This window comes from Hemiscyllium ocellatum, chromosome 43 (assembly GCF_020745735.1).
Source record: "Hemiscyllium ocellatum isolate sHemOce1 chromosome 43, sHemOce1.pat.X.cur, whole genome shotgun sequence".
NCBI classification, from domain to species: Eukaryota; Metazoa; Chordata; class Chondrichthyes; order Orectolobiformes; family Hemiscylliidae; genus Hemiscyllium; species Hemiscyllium ocellatum.
This window is the reverse complement of record NC_083443.1, coordinates 26,378,065-26,404,713: the sequence shown is the minus strand read 5'-3', so window position 1 is coordinate 26,404,713 and position 26,649 is coordinate 26,378,065. Positions and strand designations below refer to the sequence as shown.

At 41.3% G+C, this 26,649-nt stretch overlaps 1 protein-coding gene across 1 annotated transcript in view; it reads right to left on the bottom strand.

Annotated features, from left to right (window-relative positions):
- The window catches only part of camk2g2 (calcium/calmodulin-dependent protein kinase (CaM kinase) II gamma 2), a 354,839-nt gene that overhangs the window by 145,208 nt on the left and 182,982 nt on the right, over nt 1-26,649 (bottom strand). Inside the window, exon 4 of the mRNA XM_060854081.1 lies at nt 17,735-17,789. Within this exon, the coding sequence (XP_060710064.1) occupies nt 17,735-17,789 (55 nt within the window). The remainder of the gene's footprint in view (nt 1-17,734; nt 17,790-26,649) is intronic.

Below are 26,649 nucleotides of genomic sequence, written 5' to 3'. Positions count from 1 at the left end.
AGGTTATGTCCAAACCTGTGAACAACTCCAATGCATTTGGGTTACATTGACTACAGAGAGGACAAATTAACAAAAGGCTGCAAGACAAATATCATGATGCATTGTTTTGAAACCTCAAGGTGACTTTATTGAAACTTGTGCTGCAACTCAAGATTACTTTAATTCCTTAAGCATTGCCTCAAAACAATTTCTTAATTTTGCTCAGTGGTCAGAAGTTATTCATTAGCAGATTATCTGTTACCAGTTCCCTATCTGAACTGGGTCAAGATCAGCCCATCTCCCTATTACTAGCTATTTCCAAAAATAATTGCATGCATTGTACTAAAATTACTTATCAATTATTCATGTATGAATTATTAATGCCAGACGACCTGATAGGTATCATCCCTCTGTCTAAAGTGTTCTGATTTTATTGAATCAATTCATCATGTCTTTCATAATCTATATTTTGGAAGTTTCAGGATCTATTTGTTTTAAATTGATGCAATAGATCATAATGATTGGAGACATAAATTATATTTTCAATAATTGCACGGTCCTATTCTTATCTTTACAAATGTCATGATTCTGTTCTGGAAGAAAACTATCTGAGTAGCTCAGTCATTTTTCACTCTGCAATTCAAATTATAAAGCAGAGAACTCAGGGAATTAGGCTGCCTAAGGCTGTGTTCAGTGGGTATCACCCATGCCTGGTTCAGAAAGTTGTGTATTCCAAGCCCCAGTTCACAGACTGAATAAAATAAAAGCATCTCGGATTGATACAGCCACGCAGCACTAATTTTTTTAAATTAAAATTCAAGCTTTTTAGAAGTTAATTCATGGGTTCTGGGCATCCCTGGCTAGACCAGCATTTCATGTTTGTCCCAAATAGCCCTTGAGGAGGTGGTAGTGAGCTACAATGGTCCACAGGGAGGTTGGGGCAGTCACTGCACTGTTTGGAAGCAAGTTGCAGGAGGTGAAGGAGAACACTGAGGGAGTGCTGCATTGTCAGAAGTGCCATTGTCAAAACAAGGGCCTCTCCACTCCACAAGGAAGATGTCCATGGGAATTTTTTTGAAGAATTGCAAGGAAATTCTTCCCAGCAGCCCAGCCATTTTCGCACAAGGTCAGTAATCACATGACACCAGGGTAAGTGCAACAGGTTTGTTTGAAATCATAAGCTTTTGGAGTGCTGCTCCTTCGTCAGGTGAAGTGCCAGCTCAATGCAGACAGGATCTTCAAGAGGATCGCGCATATCGACACAGACTTTTCCAGTTTGTCCACCCCAGCCCAACACTGGCACCTCCACATTAATATCTCACAATGTCATAAGAGGTCGATAGTATTTGAATCTGTATGTTACAAACAAGCACATGGTTACCTGGAAATTAGGAGCTGGGCACAAAATGGCTGCCACATTTCCTAATGTGGTCAAAGAAAGTAGAGAGATACATCTTTTACATGGCACCATAACAAATACAGTGCAGGTTATCTGCTCATTATTAATAACATGATTCCAGCAGATAAGAGCATAAGTTGAGCCTGACCTATCCTGCAATTTTCTCAGTGAAATCTCTTCAAAATATGCAAAGTTATACTTAGAGTTATGCACTCTAACCCTAAGTATTTAATGCAAACTTTAACCCATAAGACCATAAGGAATGGCAACAGGAGTAGGCTGTTCGTCTTGCTGAACTTTCTCTGCCATTCAATGGGATCGTGGCTGATCTGACATTCCCCACATCCACTTTCCTGCCCTTTCCCCATGACCCTTGATTCCCTTGCCATTTGCCAACCCTCCCTGGAATCTCCAGAATTTAGATGCTAAACTTTAGCTGAGAGAAAACCCCAGGGAAAGAAATCAGAGTCTTTTAACAACTCTGCTTAAACGTTCTAAGTTATTGTGAAAAATATATGCAAGTAACAGACTGACTGACAGTCATGAATCATCCAATCAGATCTGTTTCATTTCCAATGTTGAATGTCGATGACCAATGGTGGAACTGTGGAAGCAAAGCAGTCAGAGATCACATGACAACACCTCCAGGAACTTGTCCAACTAGAGTTGGAAACTGCAAACCTCTTACTTAAAATGGTCACCATCCTTGATTGACTGAGGAATGCCACTGAAAGCATACAAAGCATCAGTTGGATGTGTTTAGTACCCCGTCTGTCTCACTTACACAGTTAAATAAACACAAATCCCTCACAGATGACAGGAATTTGTTTGTTGTCTTATTTTGCGCTCTCTAAGTTTTCTATTCATTTGTCTAATGCAGACAGCTTGTTCCCCCATCTGATCACACTTTTACTAAAGAAATTATCTGAGCTGCAATTATCTGAAACTAGCTTTTGCTTATCTTGACTGTATCCTGCTGGCTTGGGAGTGCTGTGTACACAGTAGTATCTATATCCAAAACAAACAAATCACTTTGTAATCCGAAAAGATGTCTGTCAGGAAGGTCCCGGGTGAAGAACCATTTTTGACTTGCACAAATGTAGCATTCTGCAGATGGCATTCAAATATACGTCCAACTAACTTGCTTGTTTGGGGACTTGGATTGAAGTTTTTGTTGCTTTGGGATTGAGCTAACCCATGTGCAGAGTATTTAAGATGATGGTGGTGATGGGTATGACATGTGTATGGATTTATTGAGTACAATTCTGGTCACCACACTACCAAAAGGATGTGGATGCTTTGGAGAGGGCACAGAAAATGTTTACCAGGATGTTGCCTGGTATGGGGGATTTTAGCTATGGAGAAAGGTTGGATAGACTGAGTTTGTTGTCATTGGAATACAGGATGTTGAAGGGTGACCTGACAGAAGTTTATAAGATTGTGAATAGCGTGGATAGAGTGGAAAGTAGGGGGCTTTTTCGCAGGATGGAGCGGTCAATTAGTGGGGGACACAGGTTCAAGGTGTGGCAGGAATAAGGAAACAGAGGAGTTTATAAGAGATGTGCAAGGCAGGTTTGGTGTGCCGAGAATGCACTGTCAGAGGTGGTGGTGGAAGCAGACACAATAGCAGCATTCAAGAAGCACCTGGACAAATACATGAATAGGAAGGAAATAGAGGGATATGGATCCTGTAAGTTTTAGTATATAAGGACTAAATATGTCAGGGCCTGTTCCTGTGTCTTTCTGAGTATTTGTATGGATATGCATGTGTCTGTGTATGTGTGGCTATGCATGTGTACGTGTCTATGCATGTTTCTGTCTATGCATGTGTATGTGTCACTATTCATATATATGCCTGTGCCTGTGTGTCTATTCATGTTTTTGTCTGTGTGTGTGTATATTTATGTGTGCCTGTGCGTGTGTGTATATACATATGTGCCTGGTTGGAAGGGTAATTATTCCAAGCTCTCAAGTGAAATCTTAACTCCAGCTAAATTTGCCTCTAGCAACTGCAGCGACCCAGTGGCTTGAATTTTCTCTGGATCAGTAATTTGCTGTTTAGAAATGTTGATGTTATGGTTGGTTTAGATACGTCATCTCATGCTTATGGCATTACTGGAGCATTACCCAAAGGACTAATGGCAGTAGCTAATTGTTTGGAGTGCCATTGTTCATCAGCTAATGTGGATAAAACCACTTCTCAGCTCAGAGATCCGAGTGGGCAATATTCCCACTTAATTACGTCAGTATATCTCAAGTACATCAGACACACACACAACATTGATCAATCAGGATTGTTGCTGGACTGGTAAGCCACAAATCCAAGTAATGTCCCAAAGACCCGGATTCAAAGTGATAGAATTCAAATGCAACTAAACAAATCTGGATTTAAAAGTCTAATGATGGTCATGAAACTCTTGTCAATTGTCTTTAAAATCCCAGCTGATTTATTAATAGCCTTTAGTGCTGGAGAAACTGAAACTGAAACGTAAAATATTAACTTTCTTTTTTCCCCACAGAGGCTGCCAGACCAGCTGAGTTTCTATTTTATGGAATCCCTACAGCGTGGAACCAGGCCATTTGGCTCAACAAGTCCACACCAAGCCCATCCCCTTAGCTTATTGCTGTAACCCTGCATTTCCCAAAGCTAACACACCTAGCCTACACATTCCTGAACAGTATGGATAATTTAGCATGGGCAATCCACCTAACGTGCACATCTTTGTACTGTGAAAGGAAACTGGGGCACCCAGAGGAAACCCACAGGCCCAGAGAGAATATACAAACTCCACATAGGAGGGTGGAATCAAACCCGGGACCCTGCCACTGAGAGGCAGCAGTGCTAACCACTGAGCCACTGTGAGCTTCTACAGCTTCTGTTTTTATTTCAGATTTCTAGCATCTGCTGCATTTTTTCTTTTATTCATTGCAAAGTGCAATCGCTGGGAGGGGACGGGGATGCGATAGGGTTAGGGTCATCACAGGTGGCAGGCTGAGGGCTAGACCTTGGACACACAACCCACTAAGAGCAGCTCAGTTTTTGAATTTTGGATCAAACGCAACCCAGGAAGAATACAGGAAACCGGCTGTGAAGCAGACTGCAGGGTTGAATGGAGAACATGGTAACCCAGACAATGATAACCCAGTACAGAGGTGTATCCAGTTCTGGAACTCACTGGTTTTATCCAATCTTTCATCTCTCCACATGAACCATGTGCCATTGATATTGACAGGAAATTTGTGAGAACACTCTTAAGGTGAAGGCCAAGGTTGAAAGAATGTGAGAACTGTTCGATTTATTACAGAAGAAAGATGACAGTGTGTTTCATTAGTGGATCTGCAAATCTTCCACTTGCTGTAATGGATCCTGAATGGCAAAACAAAAAAAAATCAAGCACTTTGGATCTTCAATGCTGAATTGTACTTTTGTCGTAGGAATTGAACCATTAATCTTTAAATATCATTTGTTGAGTTGTTTACTAATACAACTTTCAACAGAATCTAGAGAGACGTTGCCAACAGTATCGATTACAAAGAAACCACACACCATTGGCAAAGTTTCCAGGGCATCAGGGATATTAAGAACACACGTGTTGTCTCAGTGGATGAAGGGCTGCTAATAAATTTGATCCAGTGCTTTGTAGGCTTTAAAAAATAACATGGAACTGCTACAGTGTGGAAACAGGCCATTCGGGCCATCAAGTTCACAGTGACCCTCTGAAGAGCAGCCCACTTTCCGAACTTATCCCATGGCCAATCCACCTAACCTCCACATCTTTGTACTGTGGGAGGAAACAGGAGCACCCAGAGGAAACCCACGCAGACACGGGGAACATGTGCAAACTCAACACAGACCTGAGGGTGAAACTGAACCTGGGTACCTGACACTGTGAGCCAGCAGTGCTAATAATTGAGCCACTGTGCATTGATTTTGTGCCTTTTATCACCTTGGGGCTTTTTGCCATCTCATGCCTGCCTGGGACGGGGGAGTCCAGAAACAGAGGGCATAGGTTTAGGGTGAGAGGGGAAAGATTTAAAAGGGATCTAAGGGGCAACTTTTTCACGCAGAGGGTACTGTGTGAATGGAATGAGCTGCCAGAGGAAGTGGTGGAGGCTGGTACAATTACAACATTTAAAAGGCATCTGGATGGGTATATAAATAGGAAGGGTTTGGAGGGATGTGGGCCAAATGCTGGCAAATAGGTCTAGATTACGATAGGATATCAGGTTGGCATGGATGAGTTGGACCAAAGGGTCTGTTTCCATGTTGTACATCTCTATGACAGAATTGTCACTACTAAATAAGTCTAGAAAATGTGTTCAAACATCTGGAATCAAAATTGAATATTCAACTCAAAAAGGCAAAAACTTTGTTACTAAGTCAAGATGGACAGTAATAAACATGTAGGAATTGGGTCCTGGGGGTGTCAGGAGATGGAACATCTTGGATAAAGGCCAGGGACAGTAATCACATGCTCCAGAGTTGGTCTTGACACAGGTTCCTAGCCCAGGCCCCCAGCATGGCCTCATTCACCCACAATACTATGGGACCACCCACTCCAGCCTGAGTACATAACCCACTGAAGTGCTGGGCCCAAGTTATTACACCCTGATATACTACCCTGTCCCAGGGCCTGGAGAAATTCTGGGGTAATTAGGAGCCATTTTGCCCCTCAGGCCTGTTTGGCCATGATCATGACTAATCCACAAACCAACTCCATTTGCCTGCTCTTTCCCCATAATCCGCTGACAACTTTGTTAGCAAATATTTATCAATCTCAGATTTAAAATTTACAATTGATCTAACATTAATTGACATTTGTGAAAGAGAATTCTGAGCTGTATGTGTTAATGTGTTTCCTAATGTTTCTCCTAAAAGTTCTGGCTCTAGATTTTATGCAATGTTTCCATGGTTCTCCGATCCCCCACCAACTCTCCAAACATTTCTCGCCCAGTTGGTTTCACTTTGACACCTTGAATAAAAGCTAAAATACTGCAGCTACTGGAAATCTCAAACAAACACAGAGAACGCTTGAGAAACTCTGCAGGTAAACAGAATTCGCATCGAGTCTGATACGACATCTTCAGAAAGGTTCTGTCCTTCAGGTTCTGAAGAAATGTCAGGCCGGACTCGAAACATAAACTTGCTGTTTCTCTCTGCACAGACTCTGCCAGACCTGCTGAGTTCCTGAGCATTCTGCATGTGTGTACTGTTTAATATTTTGTAAACCTCAATCAACTAGCCTCTTCACCATTCAAATTCCAGGGAATAAAACCCTAGTTTGTTCAATCTCTCCTCAGAATTTCACATTTGAAACCACATTGCTCTCCCACCAGGGCCAACAAATACTTCCTAAGGTGAAGTTTAGATTACTTACAGTGTGGAAACAGGCCCTTCGGCCCAACAAGTCCACACCGACCCGCCAAAGCGCAACCCACCCATACCCCTACATTTACCCCTTACCTAACACTACGGGCAATTTAGCATGGCCAATTCACCTGACCCACACATCTTTGGACTGTGGGAGGAAACCGGAGCACCCGGAGGAAACCCACGCAGACACGGGGAGAACATGTAAGCTCCACACAGTCAGTCGCCTGAGGCGGGAATTGAACCCGGGTCTCTGGCGCTGTGAGGCAGCAGTGCTAACCACTGTGCCGCCCACAAAGTGAAGTGCCCAGAACAGCCCTCAATACTCCAGGTGTTGGCTTTAGACAGTTGAAGTGTTTCTTCTACCTAATTGTACTCTATTCCTTGTCTTATAACAGTCAGCATTCCAGTAGACTTCCTGAAAGTTTTTGCGAACCTGTTCACACATTTTAATGATCCTGGAAATTTTAATATCCAGACCTACAATTCTTTATGAACCAACACTGTCTCACTGCTTCTCACTATGTGGAAAGTGTCTGTGTACCTTGGCTTTAAGAGTATTTTTTATAAAAAAAACCAAAGAGCTGCCGATGCTGGAAATCTGAAGCAGAAATTGCTGGAAAAGCTCAGCAGGGTCTGAAGAAGAGTCACTGGCCCCAAAACGTTAACCCAGCTTACTCTCCACAAATGCTGTCAAACCTGCTGAGATTTTCCAGCAAGTGCTGACTTGACTTTAAGAGAGTTCACCTTTAAGGACTCCAGGCACTGTGTACACAATATCATGACTGTCAGCAAGTCTGTTGTGGGTGTGTAAGCTACATATGCAGTAATCAGCTGGTTGTTGTTTGTCTGTTTTATAACTTAAAATGTGTTTTTATTGTTTAACTAAACTAAACCCTGAATTAATCAATCCTTGGTGAGCGAGTGATTATTAGATCGTTATCATTAATGTGACACAATGCACCCTGTTCCAATCTTTCTCGATCCTTTGTGGTTGGTGATAAATAGCTAAGAATTTGGAGAATGAATTAAGTTCACATAATTTCACACAAAGGATGGTGAACTCCTGGAACGCACTGCCAGAGGAGGCAGACACAATAGCAGCATTCAAGAAGCACCTGGATGAATACATGAATAGGAAGGGAACAGAGGGATATGGATCCCAGAAGTGAAGATAGTTTTAGTTTAGAAGGGCAAAATATACCCGTGCTTTATTTTTCTTTGTCAACAGTGTGGCGCTGGGAAAGCACAGCAAGTCAGGCAGCATCCAAGAAGCAGAAGAGTCGATATTTCAGGCATAAGCCCTTCATCAGTCATTCCTGTTGAAGGGCTCATGACCCGAAACGTTGACTTTCCTGCCCCTCGGATGCTGCCTAACTTGCTGTGCTTTCCCAGTGCTAAACCTTTGAACTCTGATCTCCAGTAACTGCAATTCTCACTTTCTCCTCTATTGTTCTTTGTTCTTTATCCTGAGCCGCTGTAAAGTAACGAAGAATGCAAGGGTATGGATGCAAGACAATGAATGCTAGTCCAATTTTTGATTTGGAAGGAGTGTCACTCCGAAAGTTAGTGTGCTTCCAATTAAACCTGTTGGACTATCCTGGTGTTGTGTGATTTTTAACTGTGTAGTCCAATTTACATCAAGAATGACCAACCTGAAATCGTCACTAGGAAGGTGATGGTCTATTAACAGGATTCATCTTTTGAATAACTTTACAGAGATTGCAGTGCTCAGTTTAAAAATACATTAAAATGATTTTAAACACTGACAATAATGAGAAATACACATAATTTTCTTAACATAGGTATAATTGTGACTCTCATGAAAGGAGAAATTGTTAACCTGCAGCCAAGCTGATCGAATTGAATTGAATTGAATGGTTTATTGTCACTTGCATTTTCCAGTGAATAATACAGTAAAATACAGTCACTCCTCTGTTGATTAATTTAAATGTCATTTCTGAGAAGTGTTGGTACTTGAATTATTCATTCCACGGGCAGTGAGAGTTTGTGATTCTTGTCCACAGCTAATAATTAAATCATGGGCTGTATTTAAAAGGAATCCAGTTGTTCTTGTGATTTGAGGCTTGGAAAGCAGTCTGCTTCCTAACCATTCACACCACCCTGCTTTTATTTTTTCCATTTACACCAATTGGCCATTTAACACATGAAGTTACTGACAAAATTACCTTCAATGGAATCATTATCTGACTACAAATAGAAACCAAGTGCCCAACACAAGTATTTTTCATTTGAAAAGGGGTGAAGCACTTATCATTGATCAAAGGAAACTGACATCAGGAATATGTTGAAAATCGGTGGTTGGTGCAAAATTGTTGATCAAAGCATTAAAAAAAAGTTCACAATGGAAGAAAGCCATTCAGCCCCTCAAACTCCCTTCTATATTCAATTAGATCACAGCTGAACCTGTATCAAATCTATTTACCTATATCTTCTTCACATTAACTGAAATTCTTAATGAACAAAAATCTGTTGGTCTTAGTCTTGTAGAATTCCAACTGGTCCCTAGCATCCAGCTGAGCTTGGGACAGTGAATTCCAGATCCCTTCTGCCTCTTTTTTTTGAGGTGCAATTTCTGACTTGCCAGTGCATTCAGTGTTTTGAGGTATTGCTGTGATACACAACAAGACGTTGCACAATCACCAAATCCCCCACTAGGAATGCTCAAATGCAACATCATATTTGAATGAATGCAGACAAATAAATGGATGGCTTGCATTTCTATAGCACCTTTTAAGAGACATCAAGATGCCACAAAATGTTTTACAACCAATTAAATACTCTTTGAATTGCATATAAATAATCAATTATAATGTAACACTGTTGTAGACTTCATTGCCAAACACTCAAAGATTGGGAAATAAACACTGGTCTTGCCAGCAATTCCCATATCCTTTAAAAGAATGGAAAATAAACAAAAGAAGTTTGGTAGCCAATTTGCATATGTCAAGCTCCCACAACCAGCAATGGTAACCAGATCATCTTTTTCAATTTCTGGTTGAGGGATGAATGCCTAGCCAGGAGACTTCATTTGCTCTCCATCGATTACTGCAATTACTATGTTTTAACGCACACCTGAAAGAATAGGGCAAAGTTTTCCATTTAGCATCTGGTCCAAAAGATGGTAAATCAGACAGTGCAGCGCTCCCTAAGCACTGCATTGAAGGGATGGCCAAGGTATGATGCTCTACTCTTTGGAATGGGGTTTGAAGCCAATTTCTTGGACTCCAAGGGGATAACTATTACCCACTGAGCCACAGCAGAGTGTGTCCAAGCCACTCGAAGCACTGAGCTCCAGTCACTTCTCCCATTCATTTCCTAAGACACAGTTTCACTGTTGACGTCCTTTTGAAGACCAACAGAAAAATGTTGAATGTAGCTCTCATGTTGCACTCAGAAGATGTGAACAACAACAGGCTAATTGCGAGCATTCTCTGCTGTGTATTTACGTGTGTAAGTATGGTGGAATGTCACTTTAAGAGTCCGATCATTTGGCATAATGATGACATGGACAGCCAAACAGCTTTGTCTGACCTTGTTGCCTGAAGAGTGAACACCTCCGTAACAAAGCTCCTGCTGTTTAACGCTTTGGCCTCCTAGTCTACTTAGAACTTAATATTCTCCTTTTTGAGGGCATGTGGACCTGTAGCTTTCTGCCTTTAGTATCAATATGTGCATTTCTATAGTAATGTTTTACAGTCATAAATGCAGATGGTGCAAACTCACAGATCTTTAGGGGACAATCACAAATGCTCTATCAAAAATCTCTAATGCCTCCCAGCCAGCATTCATTGCAGTTCATCAGCGTGGGGTTAGAACTCACTCACAAATGTGTGCATTCTTAAATTCATCAGCCATTCAGAAATGATCTATAAGGTGTGCTATTTACAGGATTGCTCAACTTCATAATGAAAGGATGTCCATTGAAACTGAAGAAGGGGCAATAGACCTGAAATGTTAACTCTGCTTTCTCTCCGCAGATGCTGCCAGACCAGCTGGGTTTTTCCAGCAATTTCTGGTTTTGTTTCTGATTTCCAGCATCTGCGGTTCTTTGGTTTTCCCATTGACATGCTTTTAAGTTTTGACTGTGACAAACAACACTCTACTTGACAGAGAATAGGAGACTAAAACTGCTGGGTCTTATTAGGTAGGAATTGAAATGTTCTTTTCAAGAAAATCAAAGTATTTAGAAAAAAAATTTGAAAGAAAATTCTCAACAATTTTACGTCTCTTTTTAAAAGTTCCTCATTGCAATGCAGAGAAAGATTTTGCTACCCAAGATATAAGGGATATTGGAGTCACGTCTGAAAGCCTCAGTCAGACTGTGGATCAGTCATATTCTCATTAACTCACAATATCACTGCACAGGTTAGATTCCTTTGCTTAATTAGGTGCAAGTCTGATAAATCATAGATGACTCCAGTAAAGGAATCTAAGAAACAAAAACTTTTCTGGCAAAGCTCAGCGTGTCTGGCAATATCTATTGGAGGGAAAGCAGAGTTAACACATTGAGTCTGGTGACTCTTCATTAGAATCCAAGAAGTTGTACATGAGCTAATATGTAAACTAAAAGGTCTATATCCAGCACCTTGCAAAGATGACAACTAAGGCTTCAATAATGCATGCACCCAATAATGCATCCATATTCTGTGTACAAATTAAACGATGCCACACTGGTTGAATATCTGGCCACATTTATCTCTCTCTGTCATCTGAATTTAATATGATTTTCAAAGCATGGCTGTGCACATTTAAAACTCCCCACAGAACGAGTAGTGATTCTGATAAGTCAGTATTATCACCTGTAAAGCAAGATCCCACAGTGAAACAGCGAAATAAACCTTCAATCTGGTAAACATTGTTGCTCACTATTAACCTGTAGTTCTTCATAACTTCTGAGTGCAATGTGGGAATGATGCACAAAACTTTTTTTTCAATCCTCAAAGGGTTGCCTTGCTTGAATCTACATCTCAGGAAATCTGACTGTCTGGTGCCTTGGTTATAGAATGGACCGTTGGCCATAGCATTATTTCACTGTCGAGGAGATCTTTTTAATGTCTCGCTGAATCACCACAGTAAGCAAGATGCAATCTCACATTTAGACCTCACCCAAAGAAAATAAGTGAGATCACATCTGGAGCACTGTGCATGGCGCTAATTTCTTCTTGTTTCTTCATTCACAGGATGTGGGCGTCACTGGCTGGGTCAGCATTTATTGCCTAGAGGACAGTTGAGAGTCAGCCATACTGCTGTGTGTCTGGATTCACCTGTAAGCCAGACAGATTTTCTTCCCTAAAGGGCATGTGTGAACCAAATAGGTTCAACCAGATGACGATCAACAGCAATCATCAATTGATTAGCATTTAATTCATTGATTTCAAATGTTACTATCTGCCATGGTAGGATTTGAACCCAGGTCACCAGAATATTAGCTTGGGGTTCTGGATTACTCGTCCAAGAACATTGTCACCACACCTCACCCATCATCTTATTTAGGGAAAGATAAACTTACATTGGAGTTCAGAAGAAGCACTGATTCCTGCGAGGTAAGAATTTATCTAATGCTTATACATTTATCTAGTTGTTTGTCAAAGGTTGCTTGACTGGGGGCCAAAGTAAGGAAGGCTTCAGCAAGTTAGGCCTATATCTATTGGAGTTCAGAAACATGCGAGGAGACTTTATTGTAGCATACGAGATTCTGAGGTCATGAGATGGGGAGGAGGGGTTGATCCTGACAGAATGTTACCCCTCATAGGATAATCTAGACCAAGGGTGCGGTTTCAAAATAAGGAGTTCCCATTAGATGGTTAAGAATCACAAGACCAGGTTATAGTCCGACAGGTTTAATTGGAAGCACTAGCTTTCGAAGCGTCGCTCCTTCATCAGGGCCACAATCACCTGATGAAGGAGCAGCGCTCCGAAAGCTAGTGCTTCCAATTTAACCTGTTGGACTATAACCTGGTGTTGTGTGATTTTTTTTTACTTTGTACACCCCAGTCCAACACCGGCATCTCCAAATTATGACCATTAGATGGTGACAAAGAAGATTTTATTCCTCTCTCAGATGTTTGCTAATCTCTAGGTCTGAACGAAGACTGGGACATTGAATATCTTCAAGGTTAGGCTTGTTAGGTTTCTGTTAGATACGTGGGATCGAGGGAGGGAGCAGAGCAAATTCAATGTTACAATCAGACCAGACGCAATCTGACTGACTGGCTGGGCAGTCAGTAATCTCCACCAGCTCCAATACTCCCCAGTAATTGTGCCTTCATTGTCCTAAGCCTCATGCTTTGGTATACCTTCCATGGTCGGCTTATGCCTGAAACATTGATTCTCCTGCTCCTCGGATGCTATCTGACCTGCTGTGCTTTCCAGCACCACACTCTCAACTCTGATTTCCAGGATCTGCAGTCCTCACTTTCTCCTAGTTGATTATGCCTTTCATGCACCTCTAAACTCTTAATATCACACATTTCCTGCATGTCTTGGACTATAATTACTACCACTGGAGTGTCAGCCCAGATTACAAGTCTCAGAGGAGGCATTTTTGTGCCTTCTTATGGATGGCATGATGGCTCAGTGGTTAGCACTGCTGCCTCACAGCACCAGGGACGCAGGTTGGATTCCAGCCTTGGGCGACTGTCTGTGTGGAGTTTGCACATTTTGCCCATGTGTGCGTGTGGGTTTCCTCCGGGTGCTCTGGTTTCCTCCCACAATCCAAAGGTGTGCAGGTTAGGTTAATTGGCCATGCTAAATTGCCCATAGTGTAGGTTACTAGCCAGGGGTAAATATAGGGTCGGGGAATGGGTCATGGGTGGGTTACTCTTCGGAGGGTCAGTGTAGACTTGTTGGGCTGAAGGGCCTGTTTCTACACTGGAGGGATTCTAATTCTAATTCTAACCTCCAGAGTGAGACTTAAACCCACTGAAGACCAATTGACAGGCAAGAGTGCAACCAGCAAAGCCAGAAAGTCACACCTGGGCTTTTGATAAGAAAACAAAATCTTTTAAACTATTCATCACACACACACAAACAACACAAAATTGAGAAGACAGTGTCATCAAAGCTACAACATCTTTTGTATGTTAGGTGAAAGCAACTTTGTTTTTTTGTATTTGGACCAATCCTCACTAGCCTGTTAATAAAGCTGTGCCTGACTCACAAGTTAATGTTTTTTTCCCAGTACTCAGCAATGTTTTATGTATATCCCACAGTCCTGAGGTACATAAACAGGAAGATGTAAAAGAGAAGCTGGACAGAAATTTTCAAGATCCTGCCAAATTGCAACAAATCCAAATAAATCTTAGGGCAATGCAATTTAAAAAGAAACAACAATTGGGGTGATGTAGACTACAGACTTCTGTATATAGTGTATAGAGACAAGTAGATTACATGGATTAATTTAATCATGCACTGCTATATTACAGAACATCATGGCTGGGTTGCTATTTCATGAGCTACTGAGTGCAAAGAATTCCTATCAGGTTTTGACTCTGTAAGACGCCAGATTCACCAGATCAAAAAGACTTAAGATTCATAGAGATGTACAACACAGAAACAGACTCTTTGGTCTAACTCGTTCTCAAAGTAAGAAAAATACAAAGACGCCAGCATTAAATAAAATCACGAGTGATCAGTGGGATATAAATTTGGTTTCACCACAAAATAGGAGGGATTGCATCAGTTGTCCATTAAATGTTCTGTTCAAGATTCTGTTCCACTGAGTACAAAGTATCCTATTATACTGGCACTAGACAGCAGAGAGTTGTTGAAGGGATGGTTAAGTATGTCAGTACGTGACTGGCAGAGTAAACTACAGGTCAACCAAAACTTCACTTTATATGTCTCAGCTCCCAGCAGGTCCCACTTCTCTGAAACGTGCGTTCTCACAGACTTATTTTGATTCCCAGTCAAACAATCTTTCACAATAGAAATCTCTCCAGCGCCTCAACCCTCTGTATCTCACTGACTTCCACCAGCTCCAAACCCTTCAGTAGCCATCCCTTCACTTTTCTAAGCCTCATGCTTTCCATATATCTCTAAACCTCACCTTTGCTTTCTTCCTTTGAGATACTCCCTATAAATCTATCTCTTTGATCAAGCTTTCAGCTATCTGACCTAATATTCCCTCCGTGGCCGGTGTCGTACTTGGTTTCTCCTGTAAAGCACCTTCAGACATTCCATTCTGTTAAAGGCAGTATGTAAATATAAGTTGTTGCTGTAGCAGCACTGCAAAGAATGTAGTTTTACAAGATCATGAAAAGTAGATACAATTCTGTGCTTATTTTAAAAAGACCCATACAATTCTCATGGTTCCCAGTAAACATTTAAGCTTTTCATTTCACCAAACTGCACCTAAACTCATTGGGCTAAGGTGTAAGTAGGACAGACTTGCATTTATATAGCAACTGTCAAAACTCCAGAAAGACCCAATAAAGCACTTTTTACAGCCAATTCGCGGCTTGGTTTTTGAAACAGATCCACTGTTGACGAGTGCAATGTGAGGCAGACAATTGAGCATAGCAAGCACCCATAATATGATTAAGACCAGGCTGTTGTTCCTTAGCGATGGAAGATTTTTGCAACTATCTAAAAGGGCAGAGGAGGCCTTGGTTTGACATATTATCAAGAAATGACATCTCCAACAGTACAGCAATGGAGTGTAGGCATAGGGCTTTGGGAAAATGGAAATGTTACTTAAGTGGATTTCTTAGTTGCTTCAATAAATTTAGAGCATGGTGATGGATTTCTGCAGGTCAAAAAAAATGAATGACAAAACAAAAAAAATACTGTGCTGTCTAACTCCAGTTAATTAAAGCATGTATCTAGGGCATGCCACTATTAAGTCAATGTTAAACTTGTTCTGAAAATGCTGTACAACAGCCCAAGGGAAATAATGCACTACATTAATTATGCCCATTTATTCACTGTATCAAGGACTGAATTGACAAAGTTGTCCAAAGTTTGATCAGGAAAATTATCATTTTCTCCAAGAAAGGAGACAATTGTTCAGTCTTCTAAGACAATGCATTTTTTTTGCAGGAACTAATCCAGAAAACAAGGTTAAGGAAGCAGAATGGCAAATTACAGAATAATGACTAAATTAAAAAGTGGAAGAACTGCAGACGCTGTAAATCAGAAACAAAAACAGAAGTTGCTTGGACAGTTCAGCAGGTCTGGCAGCATCTGCGGAGAGAAATCAGAGTCAATGTTTCTCACTCGACCCACAACATTAACTTTGATTGGTCTTCACAGATGCTGCCAGACCTGTTGAGCTTTTCCAGCAATCTCTATTTTTGTCCCTTTAATATACCATTGGATGCTGCAATGGAGAGCTCATATATTGTGCCTGGTTCCTGTACAATTACATGACAATGACGTATTGTAGTTCACTCAGGGAGTCTGAGCTGCTGTGTTAACCTGCATGCTGCAGCACACAGACATAGATAATGACAGTAGGATCTCATGACCCACCATAACCTCTCACTCTTACTGCCTACCACTGGTACAATTGGAAGGATTTGCAACTTGCCATTCAGTCTGATTGCTCGCATTGTGAACACATCTTCCCTGGTTACCAAGACCTGGGGTGGACTCAAACCTGGAGCTCCTTGCAGGGATACTATCCACTGGACCACCAAACCTCCAAAGCCCATTTTTATCTTTGGATAACTCACTATACATTACTCATTCCCATAAGTAAAACAGAGAGGGATTACGGTTTGAACGAAAAATAACTGTTTGCAAAAACTAATCCTCAGTCAGAGTCATACAGCTTTTACAGAATGGGAAGAGGCTCTTCAGCCCATCATCATACATCTATCTATTCTAGCCCCATTTTCCAGCACTTGGCACCTCGCTTTGTACACTATGGCATTTCATGTGCTCATCTAAATAGCTGTCAAATGTCATGAAGGTTTCCATCTAGGCAGAGAGCTCCCAATACCCACCATTACCTGGGTGAAAAAAATCATCTTTCCTCAAATCTTCTTGAAATGTCCTGCTTCTTGCCAGCTGGTCATTGACCCGTCTACTAAGGCGAAAGGTTTCTGTCCATCTTTCTCCCCTTAATATGCCCCTTCGTAACACCTCAATCAGATCCTCTGTCAGTCCTCCCCACTCTCAGGGAAACAGCCTATCTAGTTTCTCTTCCTAGCTGACCTTTAGTGACGACATAATTTGAGTACTCTTCTGGATGAATTGAGATTTGGAACATTATAACTAATGCATCTGCAATTTCTTTATCTCCTGCTTCTAATAATCGTGGATGGGTCCTCAACATTTACAGACTCTTGAGTCCTATTATTTTCTCCATTATGTGTTATTTGATTTGAATAAATCTACTAAGTAAGCCCCGTCCCTTAACTTATCTCCCTTGTTCCACCACATTTTGTCCTTTTCCACTAATGTAAAGCGGAAATGAAGTACCTTTCAAGTCCATCATTTCTTGATTAACCACCCTAATGGGATATGTGAGCTCACTTGACTAGACAGATGATTGTGTGATACAATGTGATGCTAACAGCATGCATTTGATTCTCACACCATCTGGTTATCATGAAGGTCCATCCTTCCATCTCAACATTTCCCTTCACCTGAGGCATGGTGACCCTCAGGTTAAACCATCATCAGTTCTCTCTCTCTCTCTCCTCTCTGTGAGAGAGTAGCCTTATTGTCCAGTAAGACTGTGATGAATTTACCCACTCTGAAATGTGGGCCAGGGCTGATCCACCAACTAGTTTTCTCTTGCCCGTTAATTTGGCACACTTCATGGAACACAAGGGATTTTTATTCTTCACCCACTAAGACTCGATGCCAACAGTGACAGCCAAATCCGTTCATGCTCGAAGGAGCTGAATATTAACAGCAGAAGACAAGTCGCAGCTATCAGTCAAACATAAAACAAGGTGAAAATAAGATGCAATAAGCTGTATTTTTTAGGGGAAAAGTATGCAGCTACTCACAGGTCAAAAATGAGGTAGTGAAACCCTTCTTCTGATATGCTGTCATGGAGGCGAACTGGAAAGAAAAAATGGAGTGTTTAAATTCAAATCACATGACCAAACATCTTGAGCCTGGAACGTGTCCCTCATTAAAACAGTTAACAGTAAGGAAAGAAAGTTAGTAATTTCCTGATGTGTTTTTCCAACATTAATAAAGAACAAGCATTTAGCTATCTGACCAATCTTCCTAATTTTCCTTTCTCTCTCATTTGTTCAATCATGTTCGTGGCTAGGCTCATGCTCTGATTGCACAGAGGGGAGTTAAAGTCAATATTGTTAAATGCTCTAGAGTCACATGTAGGCCAGATCAGGTGAGGATGGTATTTTAGGACATTAGTGAACTAGATGGGTTTTCATCAAGCAACAGTGAATGTGACATTGTCACCATTAAGACCATAGGAAATTGGAACAGGAGGAGGCCATTCAGCCCCTGAGCCTGCTCCACCATTCAAAAGAATCATGGCTGGTCCGACATTCCTCTTTCTTGCCCTTTCCTTACAATCTTCACTTCCCTGGCTAATCAAGAATTTATTAAATAGGACTCGACTCAGAAGAAGTCAGAAGAAATTCCTCTTCATCTCAATCTTAAATCAGCACCCCTTTATTCTGAGACTGTGCCCTCTGGTCCTAAGCTTTCCTATGAGGGAAAAAAGTCTCAGTTAACATGCTAATCAATATTTTTTTTACTGAATTCAAATGTTACCCACCTGCTATGGCAGGATTTGAACCCAGATCCCCAGAACATTGGCCTGGATTACGCACTCAGTGATATTACCACTGCGCCAACACTTGAGTATCTAACTAGCCACAGGATGCCCCGATTTCATGCAGTGTAAATTGCATTTAAATAGAAAGACAATGTAGCCTGATCAAATGAAATTCCCAGTTGAAAGCAAGTACAGCTGGTTGTTTCATGTGGTTAGGACATAGTCTCTGCATCACCAGGAGAACAGAAATAAAAGCAGTACCTGCAGGAACTGTGCAAAATATGTTACTAAACACGTTTCTGGAGGAGATCTAAGTATTTTAGATAAGATTCAATGATAATTTTTATTTTAAACTTTTTAAAAATTTATGAGTGCTTCTTAATTAGTAGTACCCAAGCAACAGCCTGAAAGAGGTTGAACTCAGAGGTTCAATATCTTGAACTCAGCTCTGTCTGAGTGTCTAAATAAACAAATATTGACAAATTCAAGTAGCACAGCAAACTGTGGTTCACTTGGTAGTGTCTCGTCTCTGGCAAAGATGGTTTAGGTTCAAGCTCCATTCCAGCTTCCATCATATAATCTAAGATATTCTGAGAGGAGGTAAGTATTGGCTAGGAGAAGCACATTTGTCATAATCTTTCATTCTGCCCTCATCAGGATATTTCACAAGAACACAAACTCAAGAGGCAAACAAACCAGCATTCATACTCCATGAGGGGACAATACAGAATTTTGGGCAAGTTGATGCTCAGGGCAATGCCTCGACCAATCACAGTCAACCTTCTTGGTTTAAAATTTCAACTAAGCCTGGCAATTAGTTGTCAATCAGAACCAACGAGTGCATGCTCCATGGCAGCACCTCTAACAATCAATGTCCACTTACCAACCATTTAGCACTGCCCTGGCATAGAAATTAAATGCTCTATTTCCCCTAGAATTAGTATTCTTGCCATATGTACTGATGAATGCAAGACAAAGAAATTGGACAAAATATGTCTTTTTTAAAATAATACTCTCAAGGTTAATAGTACTCTGCAAAGGACTGTACTGAGGGAATATCACTAGAGTAAAAAAGGAGGTCTGCAGATGCTGGAGATCACAGCTGCAAATGTGTTGCTGGTCAAAGCACAGCAGGTCAGGCAGCATCTCAGGAATAGAGAATTCGACGTTTCGAGCATAAGCCCTTCATCAGGAATATCACTAGAGTACCAAGTCACCTACCCCATCCTGACTTGGACATTTACTACAGATCCTTGATCATCGCTGGGTCAAAATCTTGGACACCGTGACCCAACACCACAGGGCAGCACCCTCACTTTCTCAAGAACTACTCCAAATGGGAAATTAGTATCAGTCTGGCCAGTGATGCCCACATCCCAATGAAGAATTACCAAAAACTGGCAGCTAAATTAAATTCAAGTCATCTTATAACTTCAGGGTTCACAACTGGGTCCCCACAAGAGGGGAACGAGATTCTAGTGAATGCAATTATCAGTTTGTGAGCTGCTTTTGTGACAAAGTGTGCTGCTGTGTAGAGGACATTTTGTGTGAGCCCACTCCCCTGCAGTATGAATACAGAAGGACTTTAGCACACAAGAGACTGTAAACCTTGGGCAGTGATTTTCACAACTCATGCCCACAGCGAGGAATGCGCGACACAAAATTCGTGTTTCACAGCAACCCTGGTAGCACAAATACAAAGGTTAAAATGAGACGCCACTACATCAAGAGCTTTTCTGCTTATCGTACATTTTTTTCCTGTTGGCATGTGATGGGGAGGAACATCGCCTTTCTTGGCAGCCATTGGGAAGCAGGAAGGGCTCGGTCACCCCGCGAAGTTAGCATTCAATGGTGGTAAATTGTTGCCACGGCGATAGGCAAACTTTTTCCCAAAGCCAGCATCATCCACCCTTTGAATAATGGACGGCCTGGTGAACAAATGACTGACAAAAGCCTCAACAGGCTGTGGTGCAAGCATGATCCCCCTCCCCCCATCCAGATTTAAATCAACACGTTGCTGCAAACAATTACTGCTGCGCAAATGTCAGGCAGCGCTGAAACATGAGGCTTAAGAATGTAAATTCAGCCTGACCAAAAGAGATTCTCAGTGGAGAGCAAATATAACAGTGTGATTGGTGTGTTAAGAACACGTCTCTGCATCTGCAGGAAGCCAGAGAACAGAAATGAAAGCAAGAACTGCACCACAGGTTACCAAATAAGTGTCTGGAGGAGAGGTAAGTGTTCCGGGCAGGATTCAATTTGCTTTTATATTAAACTCTTCCTCCCCCATACTTTGTAACCTAAGAATGAAATGGAATGATTTCCAAATTCTGTTCTCATTTCAGATATCAGGCATTTGCCATGAAGAAATAAGACACTGGAGCAGGAGTAGGCTGTTTGGTCTTCCCAAGCTTGCTCTGTCGTTCAATAAGATCCTAAGAAGGGTTACACCCAAAACGTTGACTTCTGCCTGGCTTGCTGTGTTCTTCCAGTCTCCTGCTTGTCTACATTCAAGAAGATTCCCATTTCAATCAAAAATAAGGATGCATTCATGGCTGGATCAGACAATGACATAGCTATAACTGCTCTCTGAAGCACAGAATTCCAAAGATACATTTCTTTCTCATCTCCATCTTATATCAGTGATCTCTTAATTTGAAACCCTCTTCTTTTAGATTCGTGGTTTGTTGTAAAATTGACTTCAATTTTTGACTTCCAGTCACTGATTTTTAATATTTCGAACCTTCTACGGACCAGAGTTCTTTCAAAACTTTTTTTAAAACTGACTGAAGTTTTCCACAGTGATCACCTCACCAGGGTGAGCCAGGTTAATGAAATCATCGATAAACAAGACTTAGCCTGAACTGAAATTAACACGGCATGAAAATGACTGAAACTAGGCATTCAGATCTGTATCTCCCTGTTTACACGTTTCTGTAAATTTAATATATTAGGCTGGAAGGCTTGCCTGCCAATTATCTAGCTGGGAATAAGCAATGAAGCCAGCCATTGAGACACACAAGTGAACCATGTCTCAGGCATGTGATTTTGGGAAAGCAGAGAGAAAAATTGGATTTGTAACAGTGGAACTTGAAAACTGTCTTTCCTTCTAATTTTTCTTTGCCTCTCAAAAGATAATAGCCAGTAAATCACAGAAACATCCATTCACCAAGAATGCAAAGATATCTACAAAATTTCCAACTGCTTAAGGAAATAAGTAATCAATTAAACAACATGGTCGCATCTTAAAGCCTAACATCTCAAGGACTCGACGGAATGTTTAAGTTGCTGATGCAGAATCAATTTCCCAACCGATCACCATCCTTTTCTCACACAGTACAAATTGTTACTGCCTTTGAAATGTGCTGTATCTGTTATAAAGTTGAAGGTAAAAAGCTTTGCCAACAAGGTGGTTGATTCTGAACTGCTCTCTGAGCAATTAGGGACAGACAATAAATGCTTGCTTTTAGGGTCATAGGGTACAGCACCGAAACAGACCCTTCGGTCCAACTCATCCATGCCGACCAGATATCTTACGCTAATCTAGTCCCATTTGCCAGCATTTGGCCCATATCCCTCTAAACCCTTCCTATTCATATACCCATCCAGATTCGTTTTATTTTGCTTTGTTGTGATTGTACCAGCCTCCACCTTTTCCTCTGGCAGCTCATTCCATACACATACCACCCTCTGCGTGAAGAAGTTGCCCCTTAGGTCCCTTTTAAATTTTTCCCCCCTCACCCTAAACCTACTTCCTCTAGCTCTGGATTCCCCAGCCCAGGGAAAAGATTTTGTTCACATACCCTATCCATGCCCCTTGTGATTTTATAAACCTCTATAAGGTCATCACGGCTCAGCCTCTAACATCCAGGGAAAACAATCCCAGCCTTTTTAGCCTCTCCCGATAGCTCAAATCCTCCAAACCTGGCAACATCCTTGTAAATCTTTTCTGAACCTTTTCAAGCTTCTCTGAATGAATAAAAAAAACTCTTCTGTGTTCCCAGAAATGTAACCAAAGTGCTGAAAACATATTCTGAGAAAATTAAGGAACATACTGCAGCCTTCTGAATTGGGAAGTTGTAATGTAATAACATGCTAAAATAACACTTTCCATGCACAATAGTTAAGCATCATTCGAAGATGCAAAGATATTTTGGGGTCCCAGGTTTAGGTCAGTGAGACCTGGCCCGATTTGGAGACATTAGCCAATCTATTTACTTTGTAAATGATCCTCCCATTTGAAGGGCTGTATCAATTACTTCTGTGGTTGAACTCCAAAAAGTAGTAGATTGATTGTGTGTTGTGAGAGATCTGTAGGGTTTTGTAATGCATCAATATACTTGCCTCTGAGTATAATGTGAAAAATGTAACAGAACTTTAGATCATTTGTTTTCTTGATGAAATTGAAAAAATGTCAGTGAATAAATTTTAAAAGCTTTAATTCGGGGAAGCTTTTAATATTTAGGTATTACATTTTGCTTCAGGAGAATCTGACAATTGAATGATTCCAGTTCAATGCCTGAATCTATTTCTCTGGCGATGGCATTTTCAAGTATAAATGGGCTGATTTGGGAGCCCTTCCCAGAGTTGGGACCTTCCTGATCAGTGACAAAGGCAGGCAGCAGCGATTTTGGGGTCTGCCACTGCTTTACTGATGAGGGCAGGAAGATCATAGAAAGTACAGGAGGATAAAGATGGTATGAATGGTCACAGATGTCAGCTTGATGTTAGAGCCCAGAATCAACCCTCCAACTCGGCACTGCCTTCCTGACCTGTTCTACCTGTCGATCTATCTTCCCAGTGACCTACTCCACCCTCCCCTCCGACCTATCACTATCACCCCCAATCTGCATCTACCCAGCTACTTTCCCTTGACGTCACCTTCCTCTTTATATCTCAGCCCCCTTTCCCATTCCCCCTCCATTCCTGATGAAGGGCTTATGCCTGAAATGTCAATTTTACTACTCCCCGGATGCTGCCTGACCTGCAGTGCTTTTCCAGCGCCACACTTTTCGAGTTAAGCCAGGAAGGGTGGAGCCCACTTTATTCACAAAACAAAACAGACAATAAAGATTCTCTTCGTGTTTAACCTTGATGGCATGCATTAATGTTGTTCAACATCGTTCAGCAAAGAATTTAGTTCTGTCCAAATAGGTCCTGAACAAAGATACAAGGACATTACAGGGTTATTAATTAACAACCAACAGTCTTATGCTCACCTCAATCCCTCAGATCCTTTCAAAATTGCAAATTGTCCCTGAGGTAGCAAGCTCTAGGTCATCCCTTAAGAGTGCAACTTTCAAATAGTAATTCCAGCCCACAATCTCAAAAAGTAATTACAAACACACCTTCCACTCATTATCCTAAGAATTTAAAAGTAATGACTGCCTGCAGATGGATTTATTTTTCTCAATACAAATTTTAAATTGCACCTCTCTTCAATTCTCTAATTGGAGATTTTTTTTTAAACAAGTTAAAATGAAACCTTTGCATCAAGAGAATTATCACCACCTTACTTATGTTTTAACTTCAGTGAAAAGCCGAGTAATTACACTGAGTTTTTGATGAAACATGATATGGAGAATCAGAACACTGATATTATATACAAAAGAGATTTAATTAGTCAGCTGCTAAAGCTATAACATGGCCACAAAGGTTACAAATAGTAAATGGATTGAACAACTTATTACAGACGTTTACAGGTTTCTTAAACCAGGGATATCTTAAATTGCTTTTGGAGAGGTATGCAAAATAACGATTTGCATTTATGTAGTGCCTTTTATGACTTCAGCAGCTTACAATGTAGTAATTTAGAAGTATGGGGTAATGTCAGAAATATAGCAGCCAATTTGTACACAGCAAACTCCCACAGCACTTGGCCCTTGCAGGAAATCAGAGAAAGGAACCATTTGCGAGTCAGCATTTTCCCAACTTTGATTTATACTGTTCTGAGTTCAGGTTGTTTTATGGATTTAAGGAATTAACTCAGGTTCGCTCCAGAGACGGACTGAGGGAGGCTGTACTCTCTGAAAAGCTGACTTTTCAATGCAACAATGCTCAAGTAAACAAGAGGCTTCCCCTGTACTTTAACCAACTGTAATCCTTAAACGATGCATTAAACCCAGAGAATACACTGTGAAATCTAGCAGTGCGTAAATTCTGTGCTGTATTTGCTTTAATAAAACATTCAAAATTACTCCATTGATTGTCAAGCTTTCTGAGAGATTCAAGACACAATAAGACTCCATGTAAATGCTAGTTCCTCCTTCAGCATATTATTATCTCTTGCTGGCAGAGTAATACAGTTCTTGTTCTATAAATATATTGCCTCCATTATTGTTAAACAGTGTAATATCTGATTTTATTCTGAGCAAAGATGATTTTTCATACTGAGCAGCAATTAACACATCCTTTATTCCATATTTATTACACAGTTACAGTAATATTCATAGTATTTCAAGCACAGAAACAGGCCATCAGATCCATTCTGAAGCCTCCTCCCAAACATCTTCATTTGACCCCATCAATGTTGTCTTCTATACCTTTCCCCTTAATGTGTTCAAATGGCATTATGAAAAAGAGGTTTATCTTGAACTTAACAGATAGTGCAAAACCCACTCTACTGTCCATCATTTGATTTTGCTCTGGCATATTGAAATTACAATGGTTTCAGTGGCGGTACTCTCTCTCTTAAGACTGTAAGAAATAGGAATAGGAGTAGACCATGTGGATCCTTGAACCTGTGCTGCCATTTTATGGCCGATTCAATATTAGTCACGTCCACTTTCCTGCCCTTTCCCTGTAACCTTTAATTGCTCTACTGATCAAGAATCTGCCTATCTCAGCCTTAAAATCATACAGGGACTCTGCCCCCACAGCTCTCCGTGGCAAGGAGTTCCAAAGACTCTCAATCCTCAAAGAAGAAATTCCTCCTCATCTCAGTCTTGAATCGGAGCCCCTTTATTCTGAGACTAAACCCTCTGATCCCAGACTCTCCCATGAAGGGGAAATGTTCTCAGCATGTAACCTGTTGCACCCCTAAAGAATCCTCAGAAGGTCTGGCAGCATCTGTAGAGTAAAAACAGAGTCAACGTTTCATGTCCTTCTTCAGAACTGAAACATTAACTTTGCTTTCTTGCCTCAGATGCTGCCAGACCTTCTGAGCTTCTCCAGCTATTTCTGTTCCAGTTATCCAACTTGTTTAAACTTTGTTCCCAAGACTTCCCTACTCTTATACTCAAATAAGAGATGAAAATGTGTTGCTGGAAAAGCGCAGCAGGTCAGGCAGCATCCAAGGAGCAGGACAGTCGAAGTTTTGGGCATGAGCCCTTCTTCAGCCCTTCATCGATTCTTCTGCTCCTTGGATGCTGCCTGACCTGCTGCGCTTTTCCAGCAACACATGTTCAGCTCTGATCTCCAGCATCTGCAGTCCTCACTTTCTCCTACTTAAATAAGAGGCCAACATTCCATTAGCCTGCCTGATTACCTACTGTCCCTGTGTGCTGGCTTTCTGGGTTCCTTCTCTCTGTCCAGGCATCCTCTGTGATTACCAGCAGATCACAGACTCATCACTGTATTCATCATCTCAAATAAGAAGTCTCTGCATCAACGTATCATCCTCAAACATTTTCACCAACTCCAATTAGGGCCCATCACCCAAGAACATCCTCTCCCCACCTCTCTCTGCCTTCTGCAATGACAGTTTCCTTTGCCAGTCCTTGGTTCATGCCACTCTCTCCACTAACCTCCCCAGTACCTTCTCCTGCAATTGGAAAATATGCAAAACCTGCCAATACACCACCCCTCTCACCCTCGTTCAGGGCCCAAACAGATCTTCTAGGTGAGACAGAGGTTCACCTGCCTCTCTTCCAATCAAGTTTACTGTATCTGGTGCTCCCGACGTGGTGTTCTCTACATCAGTGAGACCAAACGTGAACTCAGGGCACATTTCACCGAGTGGGGCTGACCTGACCTCTCAGTCACCGCTCATTTTAATTCCCCTTCCCACTCCCTTTCCAATATGACCATCCTCAGACTCCTCCATTGCCACAATGAATCAGGCCACAAATTGGAGGACAAAGTCTCATCTTCCACATGGGCAACCTACAGCCTGAGGACTCAACATTGAGTTCTCCAATTTCAATTAACCTTCCCATTGCTGAACTCCCT